This window comes from Ptychodera flava, chromosome 22 (assembly GCF_041260155.1).
Source record: "Ptychodera flava strain L36383 chromosome 22, AS_Pfla_20210202, whole genome shotgun sequence".
Classification (NCBI taxonomy): domain Eukaryota; kingdom Metazoa; phylum Hemichordata; class Enteropneusta; family Ptychoderidae; genus Ptychodera; species Ptychodera flava.
In genome coordinates this window covers 4,002,978-4,021,349 of record NC_091949.1, presented here as the reverse complement: position 1 = coordinate 4,021,349, position 18,372 = coordinate 4,002,978, and the positions used below count along the sequence as shown (strand labels likewise).

Genomic DNA, 18,372 nt, shown 5'->3' with positions numbered 1-18,372 from the left:
ATTCTTTTACGGACATAAATAAGCATTTTGTATTCTACAGTACTTAAGGTCTAATGATGGACCATTCTGTAACATTACATGGTTGAAATTACTCAAGTCGTTTATCGACACATTACCATGCACAGGTAGACTGCGAACACTTTCAAGAAAACGAATCAAACTATACAACCAACGCCAACCATTCCTGTAAAATTGTCTTTTTTTTCATGTTAAAATGTTTTCGCATTGGAAAAAAAGTATCGTAAAGACAATTGGGTCAGTTATTAAAAATATAAAATATTCTTAATTTTCCTGTCTATGGCAGCATCATTTTAAACTTTTGAACTGTCCCAGTTTCAGATGGACATTCAAACATTCCCTTTACCTAAAGTGGTCACATTAGGTTGAGTAGTTTTCTGAGTTCGCACACTTGCAAAATTTAGTGACGGACGGGGGGCGTACGGGCGGACTGGCACAAACACCGTACAGACATAGCGATATCATTGGTTGACCTCAGATTAAGTAGTTCAGGGGCTAAAAATCACATCACCAGACACTGGATATTTAGTACAATAGTTCACTGTTTTTTAGGTCCCTCTAACGTCCTTTTTTATGGTCAACATTTGGTTGCTAGTTTGTGCTATCTAGTGATTGCAGACGAGATAAGATAACTGAAGTGATTGTGATGACCATAAAGATAAAGATAATTTTGATAGATATGCTCACCTGATTCAAAGTTTGTGTGAATAAAGCTGACCAGGTCATTTGTGGACATATGACTAAAGTCTTCAACCATTGGATGTAAGATTTCATTAGTAGGTGGTGCCGATGTGCCTATTGGTCGGAACAATGACTAATACACGGGATTTGCATACAATGTCTCTTTCCAAATAGACTATCAATCAACAGAAGCAGTATTTATCACATGCCTTCCAAACATTTGTATTAGAGTTAGAAACACCAGTCCAGCTGAGGCAGAATCATTTTGGAAGCAACAAACATGGACTGTCGTTTTATTCTGATTGCCCTGGGTGTCTTCGGTAAGTCTTATTTCGAGTTACTTGTGGCACACTGATTCTGACAGATCGCAAATCCCAAAACACCGAATTATTTCAGTAAAGTAACATCCTTTTATATACTTCTTGTTTTTCTCTGTTTTTACTATGTAGAGTTGAGTTTTTAAGAATTCTGACTTTTTGACGAAATGACGTCACTTATCGACACTTTATGATAGACTTTTACACTAAGCGTTTATTCATGTCGCTATATTTAAACGTTTCCACGTAGGATTCTGATTTACTTGGCCCAGTTACATTAGGATAATAAAATGAGAGTCCCTAACGGTTTTGCATCAATTAAAACTACCCTCACTGTTTAGACGAGTATTCATTGAATCAAACTCTTCATATGTAACAAAACCAATAATCTTTAAGTGAAAGTTTACCGTGTCATTTACAGATGCGCGTCGATACTGATCAGGAGATCCTTTGCACAGACTTTAGGGAAATAAGCAAGTAACTGTATTACTTTCCTTAAAACCAATCTCTGTAGATGGAGCATTTTCTTGCTGATTTTTTGTGAACAACTTCAAGTTCAAGTTTACTGGATGAACTACTTTGTTTTTACTTGTTGTAGCCTTTAGCCATGTGAACGGTGTGGAATTGACCGGTCAGTTTGGAAGTCCACTGCTGGCTAAATTCGTGACGCTTTGGCCGAAGTAAGTCATGGAGATTCATGATATAACAAAAAATGTTTTTTACTGTTGTGAATACAAAACACACATTTTTATCAGAGATTTGAAAAGTATCTTTGTCTATTTTGACTTCGTCAACATGTGTATAAAACACAAGACTGTCAGAAAAGACATTACAATGAGTACATCGACTCGAGGAATGAGTACATCGACTTGAGGAAAGACAATGTCAGTTATGGCCGTTGTTAGAATCACTCTAGTTAGGCGGAAATACTACTGCTCTTGTCTACATGGTACGGTTAATTATATTTTCTGGGAAAAGATGACAATGAAAGAAATGAAAAATTTCACGTGAAACAGCAAAACTTGATATGGGACGATTGATAAAAACAAATGAATCCAATTTTCATCATATTCTACCGAAAACTACGTATATAGTGACTATTTCGATAAAGTTGTGACATTGTCCTGCAGTGATTGAAGAAACAACGAACTTTGAGCATTTCAAGTAAGGGAAACTGAAACTCATATTATTTTTACTATTGCTAGGTGATTCTTCAGCAAGAACTTGCTTAATTCCATAGTGAAAATGACAGCATTACTTACCAAACAATACGCTGTCTTGTAGGGTGATGGCGCTTTTCCCGTGTTGCAAAACCTGTACCAAAGAGCACAAACAGGAGATTCCGATACCCCATTCATCGATCGCATCAAAACGAAAGGAGCACAAGCAGGCTTCCCAATGCTCCGTCGTATCGCTCAGAATTTTCCCGGAATGGTGCCTGCTCTTCTCGTGCTGGGGCATTCAATGTCACAATGGCTCTGTCGACTGCGGTAAGAGTGTTACCAGACACGTCTACATGGGTCCGGGAGCCGTTGGACTTATGCCAACGCTTGAGAGTAGAACCATGCAACTGAAAGATAGACAATTTGGACCAATCGTCTGTGCTCCTGGCGCTGAGGACTGTGGTGTTAGTGTCACTTACCATGTTTATCCAGGTAAGGAAATCCTACCGTGTCTTCATAATCGATCACAAATAAATAAAGGAATCAGTCTGTAATACAGAAGGGTCTTGCTCCACATTGATACCAGACAGTTGACTGCGTACGGGACGAAAGTGTTCAGGGTGTCCCAATCAGTACCGCTATGACAGCGTCTTCCACGAGATGTTTCTTGGGAAAAGAGAAAGTAAAAAGCTGAGTGCTAAGAAGGCAGAAATACTCAATCAAAAAGCCCGTCTGTCTTCTCGAAGCGAAAATAATTACAAAATGAAAATGTCACTAAAACACATTTGCAGTCTGGTTTATTCCCTAACATTTGTGTTTTACCCCCTGTTACTGTGTTCTCCTTTAAATGGTTGAGTCATGTTGCAATCAATTGGCATTAAAGGAGGCTGACTTTGATCCTTTTTACTCTTTGTAGTATTACCTTTCTGAAAGATAATCCCCCGACCAACCATAAATGGTTGAGGGATTTTTTTGCAGAAACTTGTAATTTTAAATGAACTTTTCGCAGCAAATGTACGGAATGACAAAATTACTCGTCGTTTTATGATCTTTGGTTATGAGCAAAATTGTTTAAAAAATCATAGAAGGGGTACACAGTACGATGTGGATTACACTCGCACGCAAACTTCTTGCAAGTATGTGTATGCCATAAGCAAAGCCTATATCTTGTGGAGTGGTTACTGTCCACAACACTCCAATCAAACTGGGAGTTCATACCCGAAGCTGGGAACTACCGCTGTTGATTTAATGTTGTTCGATTTGTTGAAACATCATACTTCAAGTCAAAAGTCGGAATTTTTACTGTACATATATAAACTTTGTTCCTCGTAAAGAATCTTGAGGTTAAAGTGGAAAACATTTTGCTCCATCGAAGTGCATGTCAGTGGAAGTGAAGCACTTTTCTTATCCAATTACGCGTATTATATATCTTTAAATGCAAAGCGTAATGTAGACGGAGTATTGGTTGGTTAGGCTCGCCTAGATTTGTCATTGTTTACAAAGTAATGACAATCACCTCATAAAGAAATCGAATTTAGATCAGAATCATTTCGTGACGTTCGACACCGAAAGAAGCGAAATGCATCTCACTGTCCATGAATAACAACCTATGATAATTGTTGAATATTACATTGCAGGGAAAATAACACATTCTAACGTTGGCGTGGGCAACGATGACAGGACCTATGTCTTTGCGGCAAATCTGGCCGGTCTGCAAACAACTGATGTTGAAGATGTGTAAGTTTGAAAACTAAGTTAACTTAAGATAAGACTGACTGTAAATTTGGAATGTGCTCTGAACAATTCAAGACGAACAATCGGAGGGATTCTGTGCGACAGACTTTTGACTTCTTACTGTACTTAAATTTTACTGTCTGTTCCAAGAAAAAGACCGTAGTCAGAAAGGACTACCAAGAAAAGATAAACCAGAAATCCAAACAGCAACACATGACAATGCCAAACCATAGACTGTGGGCAAAACGTTTCTCATGGGGGTCTATGGATCAACTTAGGCAATTCCATATTGTACCAATCAATTATTTAATCAATCGATCAATCGATAATCAATCCAACAATGAGTAAAAAGTTGACCGATAAGATTTGTGTGAAGGGGCAACATATTTACTCATAAGAAACTTTATTTCATGTTTCGATGAACAATCGTCAATAGAACAGCGTTTTGTTCACAAAGGGGGAAATGAAAGGCCTTGGTAGCAGGCCTTGGTAACAACTTTACAAAAATGTCTGGTCAAAATGATGAAAGAATGGTGTAGGGGGATATCACATAGCTACATACAGCACTAACACTGCAATTACTTCACTCTCAGCTATGAATTCAAAGAGAAATACCAAGGCAAGGGATCCTTCCATAAGGATTTAATTCAAGCTGGTAAGTAAATATTGTTCAAAATAGGAAACACGACTGGTACAGTTTATTCTGTCTTGTCCTTGGTTCAACTGGCAACAACTTGGAAAGCTGCTTACTACATGGATTTGACAAATAGCTAATAATGCGATATCCCAATTGACATTAATAATTGCAACAATTTAGTGAATGGCAAAGTAACATTACTTGGCCATCAGTGAACTGACAACCATACTTGTAACAACTGTCCAAATTCATGATAAACTGATGACATGCAATTGTTAGAAATGCTGCGTTGTCGAGAGGAAACAGTCTTCATTTTTGGTTTATGTTCTTATCACATATGGTCATCTTTTGTAGTTTGTCACGAGGCTGGCAAGAGGTGTACCGCTATGTATGATGATTCCAGAAGATGTTTCAGACATGGTGAGGGCAGCGGTCCAAGACCTGGTACAGGTTAGTAAAACATCAAATACACAACAACCATCTTTCAAAAATCATTGGTTTCTTTCTCTTCCTACACGGTAACAATTTTGAAGATAAGAATGTTTCATACTGTCTTTGTAAAAGTTTCGATGATCGTTAATGGCTTTACAAACAAAGAGCAATGCAAGTCATGAATATTTAATAAATAATATAAGAATTCGATTCGACAAGTCGATGTTACCAGCAAAGCAGAATACACAAGTACACAAGTGACTCAAGTCGAGCTAATTGCCACAGTTTTGCTGATCTATTAGGTAGGTCAATTTAGATCTGAGCAAATCTTTTTCAGAATTGGTAAAGTAGATAACATTCTGGTCAAAACAAAACTTTTAATGGTCCTTAAAAGTTGGGACCCATGAATTTAACTAACCTGTGGGTTTTGCATTTTCTTATCTTAAGATTAACTTGTTGAGTGCTGGAGTTAATACTTGACACAAACTCAAAAAGTTTTCCTTTGATGCTAGAAAATTATATTTACAGAGAGTACATGGAAAGGGTTAATGCAAAGAAAGCTTCAAAAAACTCCTCAATTTACTGCAGAGTTTGTGAGCATTGCACTACAGATGGTAGAATTTTATCCCACACTTTCATTTTTCTCCCCAGGTCTTTTGTCTCGTAACTATGATGGTTGCATTGGATGGGCAATCACTCCAGCACGTAAAGCAATGGTTGCTTTCACTGATCCATACCTGAAAATCAGATCTCCAGGCAACGATGGCGCTTTCTTTGTAAAGGAAGGAAATCCAGATGGCTTTGATCCAACAGATTTGACTACAGCTACTAAAAAAATTGGTATGTGCTTCTAATGGTTCAGTTTTTATTGTGTTTGTACAGTTGTGGGAAATCTACAAACTTCACATCACTGAAATTTCAAAACTTCATTCTTTGGAATAAAAATGCCAAATAATGAGGAAGTAATTATGGTAATAACATTAATGTTTTCCTGAAAAGCTGAATATTGAATTTCATAGCTATATGTAAATTAATTCCATGTGGAAAGAGACGTAGAGAGCTCAGCCAATCATCAGATATCTGACCTGTAGACACGATTTTGCACTTCATGTAATGTAACTTACAACTTGCTTTTTTCTGTCTAGCACTCATCAATGTATTTGCCCACTACGGCTTCAAGGGTTTGAAGAGAAACGAAGCATTGAAGGGTCACTTCTAGACTTCACTCGAGATAAAATAGTAGTTGTATCAACCAGGAGAGAGTTGTGGAGAGCTGTTTACAAAGGAGAGGTAAAGCAGATACTTTGTTAATAAATAATACCAACGAAGAAAAAGCCTGACTTTAATACGCTGTGATTTTCATCATTTTTGGCCCACGCGGTGGGCATAGCCCACCTAAGTTTGCCATTGTTTCCATTGGTCTTCTGTGATTGATCAAAAGAGATATCGTTTGGGTATGGCAATACAAAATGACTAGCTTGTGATAGTTCCTTTGTTCCATAGGCTTTCACAGATGATTGATGAATTTATATGGTTGTGTGATTTGTACATTCTAAAACACTGGAAACATTATTGAGCATTTGTGTTCTTTTCACCAGGTTACCGCTGGTTTTGCTCCTAAAGGACTAATGTCACTGGTCAAAACTCCTGGTATTGAGGAAATTGGTGATCCAATCAACTGTGGTGTGCATGACGATGGTAGCACTGAGGTTGCTATTATGACACGTAAAGACAGCAGTGTTTTGAAATGGTGGAATGAGGCTTTTGAAAGAATCAAGCATCGTGGAGAATTCTATGACATCTGTATGAGACATTCTGATGAAGGTAGGTGCCAAGGTCATGCAGGGGTCATAATTTAGTCTAGTTTCTAGACGGTCGATGCTTCACAAATGCATCAGGGCAAAGTGTACAGTTGGCAGTAAAGATAGTTGTAGTAGGGATAGACATGGCTCCTTGATGCCTGTTACATCTAGGTCCTTCACCATGTTTGCTTAACTTAACTCTTGAGCGCCAGAGTGACGAGTCAATTTTTGTCGCCTTTATGAATATACCCCACTCAAATTTTTTCAGATTTTTGCCAAATTTTAGTAAAAAGCTTAAGGCTATTGTAGGGGCTATTTTAAAACACTAACCGTGTAGTACCTTGTTTTCAGAGTTTGTCATCTTTTTGTTGCAGTAGATGGTAAAATGCAGTGCAGGGGGAAACCGGATATTCGGTTGCCGTGGCGACAATTTCAGGGTTAAAAATATGAGGAAATTTGTGGCAAAGATATCTATTGAACGAAAAGTCATACAACAACCGAATTTTTTCTGTAGCATTCAGATGTATATGTATTACAATATGAACCTAAATCTATGACTGTATAAGATGTCAATATAAATAATATCATAGTCATCTCGGTAAGATTGAAAAATTAATAAATTTCACAACTTTCCGTCAAGTTTCTACTATGACATGATTGGATGACCTTGTTTTTTGAAGTTTATTTTGTAAAGTATTTAATTTCACATATGTTGGCTGATTTTCATTGCATTCCAACCATTCTTTCAAGAGTTATTACTGCCACAAGAAACGAATGCAGTACAAAACACAATTGTTAGGAGTATTGGATTGAAATGTTTACAACATAAAGGTGATACTCATACTTCATGCAAAGTTTACGACCTCAAAATAGGGTATTGGACAAGTTTAAATTGTCAGTTAGAATTCTATTTACAAAAGCCTGGTTGTAATTGCTTTCTAAGTGAAAAATGAACTGTTCATTATCAAAAAAACATTGATTTTATAATCAGCATGATAATGAAATTCATGTGAGATTCTTTACTTGTTATGTATATGGACACCATAACGTCTAATATGGTTTGTTTCTGGGTTAATTGCTATACCTGAATGAAAATCTTCATATGCCTTACAGTAATATCCACACAAAATATAAAACAGAATCATTTGTTGCAAATTTCTTTCCGATTACTCATTGATCTGGCTTTTTTAGACTGCAATTAGTCTCAAACTCACAATTTCCACAACCTCATATTTTTACCTCTGAAAAAGCTGCTTCAATAAGCAAGCAATGGTCACTACTTCATACATGATGCCATAACTCAACAAAGTTTTTAGGCAACCAAAAATAGCGATTTACCTGTTTTGAATATATAATTAGACTAAATAAAATTTGACCAGGGGTCAGTGGGAAAAAAACGCGATTTTTCTCGGTTTTAGTTAATATTTTTTGAAGAATGATATAGCTTATTTGAAAGTATACATGTCGAGGGTGACAATGAAGGAAAAAATAAAATTAGATTTTTTGAGCATTTTGACCGACATTAGCCCAGACGATGGCCTTAAGCTAGTGTCCGTTTGGTCCAAAATTACAAAAAATAACAGAAAAATTCATAAAAATTGGTAAAATGTTGCACTAAAATTTTGGTGGGAAAAACTTATAGCATTCAAAGGATTAATGTAGTGACAAGGTCTTGAAAGTGAGCTGATGATCATATACCATATAAGCTGTTACATCATACAAACTACTTTATTGATAAAATGAGACAGAAGAGTGGAAATATATACTAACAATGAAGTTTTTTCATTACAGTTCCAGATATGTGTGATCTGAGTTAGGAACATCAATATTGCTGAAGACTGGAACAAACACAGTATCACTCTCTTTCACAGATGTTGATATTTTTTGCAAATTTTATGATGCTTACTCTTTGATGTTAAATGTCCACATGTGAATTGAAGTAAATCACAAGAATTCAAAAGCTGAACCATCGTTCATTTCATTATTGCCTTTCTAAATAAGTAAACGCTTTAGTAGCAGCAACTCCGCTGTACACTTACATGAGGGTGGAGTTTAAGGGATTCATAAACTGCATCTTACTATGGACATTGTGATTCCAACCTTTTTAATGTCTCCATGTCCAAGTAAGATGCTAAATGGATCAAACTCATTGTTTAAACCAGACATGAACTGAAAATGCTCACGTGTTTTCATAGATATTGCATTTGTCTGTAAATTTAAACTTTTGCCAATAGTTTTAAAGTTTTTTAAGCTGTGATGATCAAGATCATGGACATTATCATGACAGACCAATGACAACGGCCTTTTTATTTACAAATATGAATTCGGTGGAAAAAATGCTGAATGTCTTTGGCTTCTGGCATTGTATCAGCATTTACAGAACAAGTGCAATTGATTGGTACAGTGCTTCACACTGTATAGGCCAAAGTGATATCACCATAAAGTAATGAAAAGCCATATACGCATTCTTTCAGAAAACCATTTTTATTTTTTAAGAACTCAAGTAAAAGATAAACAACATGGCTATTTTTGATAAATCTTTCAAGAAAATAGATTAAAATGAGCCATTGAGAAGGACATAGTTTAAATAGCAATAGAGAGTTAGTATGAGTAGTACGGAGAAATAATGGAGTGTTTTTGTGTAAGAGTAGTAAGGAGAAATTCCTCTGTATGAAAGTGGCTAACCAGTACTGGTCTTGCAAAGTGCCCTTGCTGAGTAATCCTTAAGTGTAATTGACATCACTGCAGAAATCTTTCAATTTTTTTTCTTTACAGTTGATTGTGAGATCATACCATTCAGTGCAAGGGGTGGTAAGCTGTCAAACTGTGAGCGTTTGGCGAGATTATTGTACCATCTCTCGGACTGAATGGTATGAACTCAATGTCAAGCTGAACCTGTTGTTCCCACTTTTTCCTCGGGCAGTTCTCAGGCAGCTACGGGTAGTCACGGGCAGTAATTAGTATGACCGCAGTTTTTGATTTAATTCTATTTTACAATGCAATCCAAATTGGTTTGTGGTCACTATAGTATGACTCAAGTACACCACTTTGCATGCAATGGATGTTAGTGTAAATGTGATCAAGGCATGATCCATAGTCTGTTGTTGACTCCTCAATAACTTGTGTGTAGTTGAAGTGCTTTGTCATAAGTTCAGATAGTTGTCTTGTAGATTGTGTTTGCTTTTGTAAGTCAACATTGAAATCACCAATGATCACGGTTGGTAGATTGTACTCAAGTGTATGGATGAGCTGAAGAAGAGCATGTTGTAAGTTTGATGTAGGTGATGATGGTGGATTGTAAACACCAACAATTTGAACTAAACCAAATGTTGTTTTGTGTATTGCAATTAAGAAATCTGTATTAAAACAATGCAGTGTCTGTGGGGTAGCTTCAAGAGTGTTTTCTTTGCTGTACATAACCATACCATGATATGGTCTGGTGTTGTTTTGACGGTTTTTATCATCCTGTCTGAAAAGGTTGAAGTCTGCTATTTGAAGTCATCATTGTGATCGCCGGTTTGTAGTCTTGATTCACTGCAAATTAGTACATCAGCTGAAGTTAAGCTGAAATCACTAGCAACATCTTGAAAATGGCAATGAAGAGATCTCACATTTTGATAAGTAATAATGAATCTGTTCGATATAATATATGGTAATGTGAAACAGAGTTGTAGCATGGAATGGGTTCTCATGCGTTGCATCTCTTGTGTAACATCAGTGCTAACTGATATTTGATTTTCTTGTAATGTGGTTATGTTGAGACCTGTAAGTTTAGTCACTCTGCTTAAAGCAACATAGTGTACATGACACTGATTTCTCTTGTTTGCTGTACTGAAGTCCACAACCACATTGTTAAGTGTATCACCTTGACAACGATGTATTGTTTTTGGCACTAGCTGGTCTGAGTGGAATTGTTTTCTCACAACTTCTGCATTTTTGTGTCTTCCCACTCTAAATTGCCGTGATATCTGTAAAACTGGCGTCCATCTGTGAGATACTTTGTCATGTATTAAATGCCGTTTTTCACGTCGCAGGTTTTTGCCAACACAATCGTCATCAAATAAAATCCATAGAATAGTAACATGATGCAAATCAGGTCCATCGATGTATTTGATTACTCCTGGAGTACCATTTATCAATCCATCATTTACAGACAGATTAATGCAAAGCTCAATACGCTGATTTGTTCCAATTGATAATTTAGAAACTAACCCCATTGTTTTTTGAGCAGGAAGCATGACAACAATACCTAATGTTTTGTGTTTTATGATCTCAGAGACATCGCCAATGACTGTATCAGTAGCAGGTATACATGTTTTTATTCCTGTAAGTCTGTCATATGCTATTGCATTGTGGTCATCAACAAGTCTGTTCTCGCAATAAAGATGTACTGTCGACTCATCAATAGATGAAGTTTTTTTATCAACACTGACTATTCGAGTTTGCAGAACTTTTATGTCATGAGATGTATGCTTTCCCTCACGTATACGGTTGAGTAATTTAGCAAAATTCTGGTCATCCTTTTGCCTCATATATCTGTTAATTCAAACATTTTGAACAGGTCTTTCCAGATGTTGACAGCCAATGGCCCATAATCATGTTGAAGGTCGTTAAATATCCAACCATCAAAGACAGGTTTTAATTGATATAAGTCGCCAAAGCTAACAACGCTGACACCACCAAAGATTTTATTGTTGGCCATTATCTGTTGTAGTCTGAGATTGATATAGTTTAACATACCATTACCAACCATGGAGATTTCATCTATGAATATGACTTTTAAGTTCCTGTATTTTGCTTGAAGTGTATTAAGTCTTTCTGATGTCAGTGGTCTATAATGAAAACCTTGGGATGCAGGAATTTGAAAAGCTGAATGAATTGTAGTACCCTTAATGTTGTAAGCAGCTTTTCCAGTAGGTGCAACTAGTAATAAGTGTATGTTGTCAGGATTTTCACCAGGAAGATTTGAAAGATATTTTAAAAGTACTTGATACAATGATTTGAGAACAAGAGATTTCCCTACACCAGCGCCACCTGTTACAAAAATATTTAACGGCTCTGTCCTTGTTTTCATCCAATGTACTATGTGATAGAATATTTCTTTTTGTTTCTTGTTGAGTTTCTGTAAAAGTGGATATAATTCATTATCAGCCATTTGTGGTTGTTGAAGATCTTCAATAATGGGATTATTTGTACTGATGCCAATGTCCTGTCCAATGTCATATTTAGAATGACTCTCATCACATGGTGCAAACATACTCAATGTGTCACTTGGCCTTGATCCTTCTAAAATGTCTTGATGTTCCTGATGTTGTGTATTTGGAGCAACATTATCAAACATATCAATGGCTGTGTTTTGTACTGCTTCAATAGCTTGATCTAATTCCTGAGCGTTTTTATTGTACTCCTTTTCTTTAGAATCTACTTCAAATTTCACTTGCATGTAACGATCATAGTATGTTTTGCACCCTGCAAGGAGTTCATTTTCATTTCGCCAAGGATAAAACAACATTATTAACTCTCTGTAATGATTTTCTTTGTCTTTTTCCCTATGGAAACGAACATATCTGATAATTTTACTTTTGGTGCGTTTTTTATACACAAGGCCACGTATGTGATATATTGTTTTGTTTTCATCATCATCATCCTCTTCATCAGTTTTGTAGAAGTCATCATTATCTTGATAATGATCTTGCGGGTTATCTTTTAACTTTTGAAAACTGTACCATGCTGCCAAGTCTGCCAAGCACAATTTCTCAAGGGCTTTTGGCGCCTCTCATATTTTTTCAAGATGCTATCACTTTCTATGTCAGTAGCATTTGGACGCATGTTTTGTATGTCATCAAGAGGTTTCAATAGGATAACTCTATCATCAGGGGGTGATGTGTTAATAAATGTGAAGCCGCGTGAAGCTCTTCTTAGTCTCATTTGCATAACAAGGTAAACAGCTTCTTGAGCACTAACTTCAACATGATTAAGGAATTTGTTTCCTATATGCCTGACACTTTCTCTGATATCATGACATCCTTCCCTTGCTTCTTCCACAGCCCTACTGAGCAAATTACTCATTCCACGTTGAGCTTTACTAATGTAAGATGCGATGTACATGGCACATGCATATGGATCAAGAATGAATTGAATGTCCATGTTTGCTCTCCAAGCTTTGAGTAGGGTTTCATTGTAGCTGTTAATTCTTCGTTTCAGTGCACGTTTCAGTGCACGTTTATTTGCGTTTCTAGGCCTCCGGCCCATATGCAAAGGAGTTACAGAAAATATAATAGTCTGTAAGTAAATGACAGGTATAAAAGGTACAGGTAGTAATACACGAAATAAACTCAGAGTTACAATGTAAATACACATAATTGGATACAAACAATAAAAGTATTATTATGTTTCTTGCTGCAACAGATTTGTTCTGAATTTGAAAGCTTTTTGTACAAAATAACAGAGATTAATAATCACATTAGAACGGCTGGAACTCATAAGCTGCACAAACTTGTTGAAATTTGGTTCTACAAATGAAAAGCTAGGCAAATATAGAATCCTCAAATTGTTGTATGCTGGACATTCCAAAAGAAAATGACACTCATCTTCAATAACATTCATTTGGCAAACTTTACAAAGTCTGGCTGATGGGTCAATACCACGATGTCTGCCTTCCTCCATTGCTAGAGGGAGAACCGAACATCGAAAACGGTAAAAATCTGAATAGCTTTATAATTACAATTTGAAAGTAAATGTTTCTCTGGTTCAAGTAAACCCTTGAATTGACTATATACATGTAGTTTCGGTTTTGTTGATAAGTTGCCCTTCCATTGTTGTTTTAAAGTGTCTACAATTCTCAAGTCAAACATAGATAAAAATACTTACGTAACTGAGACAGAGATGGCAGGTATGGAGATCGGCTCCGCGTAATTTCTTGAAATAGCAGTTTGTGTTTTGGGACTCAAGTAAGCTTTCAGCATAGATGCATTGATAACACACAGCTGGCCTTTTTGAAACAAGATGGGTGTAGGTCTTGAGCAGTATCGAGCTAAATTGGCGGATTTGCCGGTGGCGACCCAGACAGGCAGAGGAAAGTACCCAAGATGGCCGCCCTCGTCATACCTTTGTTGAACAGCCAGGTGTCACTCTCCATCAAGCTGTGTCTGGTTAGCCTGCTAGTCATTGCTGGAAATGTTGAGAGAAATCCCGGACCCACGCTAAGGTCAGCAGGTACAACTACTGGTCCAGGAACGGAACTGGCTACAAAGGCCGATATTTCAGGTATCGATGAGAAACTTGACAGACTAATAACGGAATCTCAGCACATACACGAAAAGTTAGAAGTAATGCAGAACAGAATGGACAACATTGAGGACGAAATGTCTGAATTCCGCGAACAGCTACAACAAAACACAACGAAAATGACAGAAATGGAAGCCAACCCTAGTACATTCGCTGGACTGAAAACCACACTAGATGAATTACGAAAAGAAAATAACCAGCTTAAACGTGCTAATGACGACCTGGAAAATAGAGGAAGAAGAAATAATCTCGTGTTTTATGGCATCGAGCAAGACGGCACAAATGAGAGCTGGGACACATCTGAAGAAAAAGTTAAATCTGTACTGAAAAACAACCTGGAAATTACTGAAGATATCGAATTCGAAAGAGTACATCGTATAACAACTGCACCGTTGATACGAGGAGCCCGGCCAATTATCGCTATGTTCGTCAAATTCAAGGACAAATCCAATGTTCTACGAAATGCCAACAACTGAAAAACAGTAACATCAGCATTAGTGAAGACTTCTCCAAACGAATGAGAAATATTCGTTCCAAGCTCCTGATGTTCCGGAGATCTCTACTTGAAGAAAACCCGGCTTTAAAAACATTCATCCGTTATGACAAGCTCACGTGCATCAACGAAGAAGGCACCAAAACAATTTATCAAGTTGATGAAAATTCCGGAGAAGTTTGCCCAATAAGACAGTCTACGCGCTAGGGAGGTGGCCAAGGTCCAAACCAGTCGAATATTTAATTCTAGTGTGGAACATTAGAGGTCTAAATCTAAGGTGAAAAATTCTGAATTTATTGCTTTGTGTTCTAATTATGACATAATTGGTTTAATCGAAACATTCTGTACGATAAAGACAAGGTTGATTTTTTGGATAACTACGTTGTATACACATATCCAGCCTCTCGTTGTAGTTCTAAAGGGAGACCAAGTGGCGGTACAGCTCTTTATATCAAGAAAAGTATCGCCCGAAATGTCAAAAAAGTAGCTTGCAATCTGGAAAATTGTATTTTTGTTAATTTAGATAAAAATTTATTTCATTTCGATAAAGATGTGTTGTTTGGTTAATTCTTATTTCATTTGGTGACCTCTTGAGGAATTTTTATCTGATGTTAGAGATGACTGTATTGCATTAATATAGGTTTGTTCATCAAGTTGTAGTTTATTTAAGAATTCAGAAAAAAAAGAGTTTCTCCAAATTGTAAATCAGTAACAACAGTCTTGATATTTTCATAGTGCTTTTGAAGGATCTGTTCTGTGCTTTCATCAGTATCCATTGGCAATGGCTGCAATATCATTGTTCTTGGCATAGGTGGCACAGGAAATCCAAATCTGCAAACACATTGGCCTTTTTTCTTACAGGTTTTTGCATGTCTGTGCATTTGATAATTTATCAATTCAGCGAAGGATTCATTACTGGTATCATTTGAACATGTATATACTGATCTATGAATTGTGTGATGTCATCATCACTATTTTCACCATATTGTGGTGCATCTTTAATCCATACAAGCATGTGTATATGTGGTGATCCTCTTTGTTGGAATTCCACTCTGTAAAAGTAATCGTGTATTTCACCAATTGGATGATGTGAGCTCATTAGAAATCATGCATAAATCGTTGAAATGAATAGTCAAAGTGTCGAGCACACGTACAGGGTCAGATTTTATCAAATCAGATTTTGTATTCCAAGACATGTTCAATACATCGTCATCTGTGTATTCCTTGTTGTGAACTGTCCTTCCAAGAATTTTCAATAGATGTATCCATTTAGATTCTGCTGATGAAAATGACATGAAAAATGTTGGAATACCAAGTTGACGTATCATGGCAAATATATCTTTCTTTGCACTCTCCCAGTATGGTGGTGAACCTCTAAGTGTCTTCAACACTCTGAATCCCTCATCAAGTCGAACAATTTTATCAACATTTTGTGGTGATTGAAGCTCACCAGCTGTTAATTTGCGGCCCTTCAGATTACATTTTCGCAAACATAATGTTGCCTTGTCTTTAATCTGCTTGATTTGTAATTTTTTTAGTTTAAAGAAATGTTAGGCATCGACTTTGCAACTCTCCTATCTTTGTGTCGAAGTTTCCATTTACACAATGTACTATATAATACAGGGACTATGCGTTTCTTTTGTCTTGGTTGACCACAATATATTGTTGGAAATGAGAGCTCCTCAGAATATTTGTCTTGAAATATTCCTAGTGGTTTATTGTTCTCGCCTGGTGCATAACAAACTGCGCCATCAGAGTCTGTGTGTTGATCATATAAAGGTGACAGCATTGTATCCAGTGTGCCAGCAGGATGATCTTCCAATTTTATTTCTTCAGTCCAATTATCATCATCATCATGATCATCATGATCATTACTGTCATCTTGTTTACATGTTTGTTTGTCAGACATGTGAGAATAATCATGATCGTCATTTTCCTCACAAAATTCCTGCCAATTGTGGTTTTCATCCTTTCTGCAAACAACCCAATCTGTAGATATTGTAATCAGTTCTGCTTTATATAAGGGGCTATTTTTAACTAACCAATTAGCTGCTTGTAAGACTTTCACTGGTCTGACATTCTCTACCTGATAGGCATGACTATAGCTAATTTTTCTTTTAAATTTGACAGGTATTGTCTGCGATTCATTTAAAGTTCTAGGTAATGTAGAGACAGTAGTTGATACATCAGCTATAACATTGACTATGTTACCTCTGAGACTAACTTGTCTACCTCTTGGCAATTCTCTTATTTGCATGAATGGAATGCGTAAGGCAACAAGTCTTTCTTCTAGTGGATGTAACTGTAACTCGGGGGAATTAATGGAAATGACATGTTATTGGCCACAGAACAAGGAGGCAACTTTGACTCTTTTAATATGAATAACAAGTTTTACATAATGGTGCCATATCATTATCTGTAGCCTGAGATGATGCAAAGGTGTTTAACTTTTCTTTAACATTATTGTAGTTCAAAACACTTTCTCTGTACCACAGCTGTTGGCAGCACACACATACAAAATTTGGGCCATTCTGAACTGCACCGTGAAAAATTTGTATCAGCTCTTCAATAGATTTGGCAGCACTACATCTTCTGTTGTTTAGTTTGTTTAATCTATCTCTCATTTGCTCTCTCTCTCTATATGATTTATCAGTTCTTTTAATACTTTTAATATTGGCATCTCTGATCTTTTCGCTTTCCCTGAAGACCTGGTCAGTTCTCTTTGTCTTTTTAGCATTAGCATTTCTTTCCCTTTCATTTTGTCTGTACTCATCATCACACCGTCTCAATTTCATTGATGTCCTGTTTCTCTTGTTTTCAGTTTGTTTATACACATCATCAGCTCTCATAGTTTTCTTAGCATTGACATCTCTTTGCCTTTCAGTTTGTCTGTACAGCTCATCAGTTCTCATAATTTTCTTAGCATTCATATCTCTTTGCCTTTCAGTTTGCCTGTATGCTGGATCAGCTCGTTTATTTTGCTTGGCTGTTAAATCTCTTTGCTTTTCGCTTTGCCTAAACTCTATTTGTTCTCTCTTTCTCTCTTGGCAATCATGTCTCTCTTTTCTCTATTTCTCTATAATTTACACAATGTTCATTTTGCGGCATAGATTTCTCTGTTTGTACTGGTCCAAAACTGTTTACATTTATTGCTTGTGACAAATTTTGCTCTGTGCTTTGCAGAAAGTCATAGTGACCACTATCAATTTCTCCTTCAACACGGATTGCATGATACAAAAGATGTATACTTACAGAAGAATTACCAACAGTCTCTAATGGTTCACTTAAAGTGTCAAGATGAACTGCAATATTAATGTTATATGCAAGCGCTGCAGCATTTATTTCAATGTCCCCTCCATAAGTTGCATTACCTGGTTCAGATCTGGACATATACTGCCTATAGTCATCTTGAGAGACAATATGCCATCTTTCATATTCACCTTTAATTGGATCCTCATATCTGTCCCAATGTTCAATTACATAGTCAACAGTATGTACTCTTATTGCATGATGATGATCTTGTGTTCCATAGAGTCCTAGACTTATAGCACGGAACAAGCAATTACCATCACCTTCGACATTAACCTTTGTGTAACATCTGTGAGGAGTCTGCAACTGTCTTTTTCGTTGCATGTACAATTTACTTCTTTCATTTTTTTTTGCTTTTATGCTCAGTTTTTTTACTCTCATTGTACTTTTATAGTAACGTTGTGTTATGGGTGTGCTTAATATTATAATAAGTTCTTACAGTCAATTCAAGCACTTGTATAGGAAGAAAAATTAATAATTTGACTGATGTTGCTTATTG

At 36.6% G+C, this 18,372-nt stretch overlaps 1 protein-coding gene across 1 annotated transcript; it reads left to right on the top strand.

Moving 5' to 3' along the window:
• Positions 1 to 861: 861 nt before the first annotated feature.
• LOC139122488 (uncharacterized) lies at positions 862 to 8,750 on the top strand. The gene is made up of 10 exons (XM_070687890.1): positions 862 to 1,019; positions 1,615 to 1,696; positions 2,301 to 2,671; positions 3,817 to 3,916; positions 4,507 to 4,568; positions 4,905 to 5,000; positions 5,634 to 5,822; positions 6,128 to 6,272; positions 6,581 to 6,806; positions 8,576 to 8,750. Exons 1-8 carry the CDS (start codon positions 980 to 982, stop codon positions 6,199 to 6,201), a joined length of 1,014 nt encoding a protein of 337 aa, XP_070543991.1. The 5' UTR covers positions 862 to 979; the 3' UTR covers positions 6,202 to 6,272; positions 6,581 to 6,806; positions 8,576 to 8,750.
• Positions 8,751 to 18,372: the final 9,622 nt, after the last annotated feature.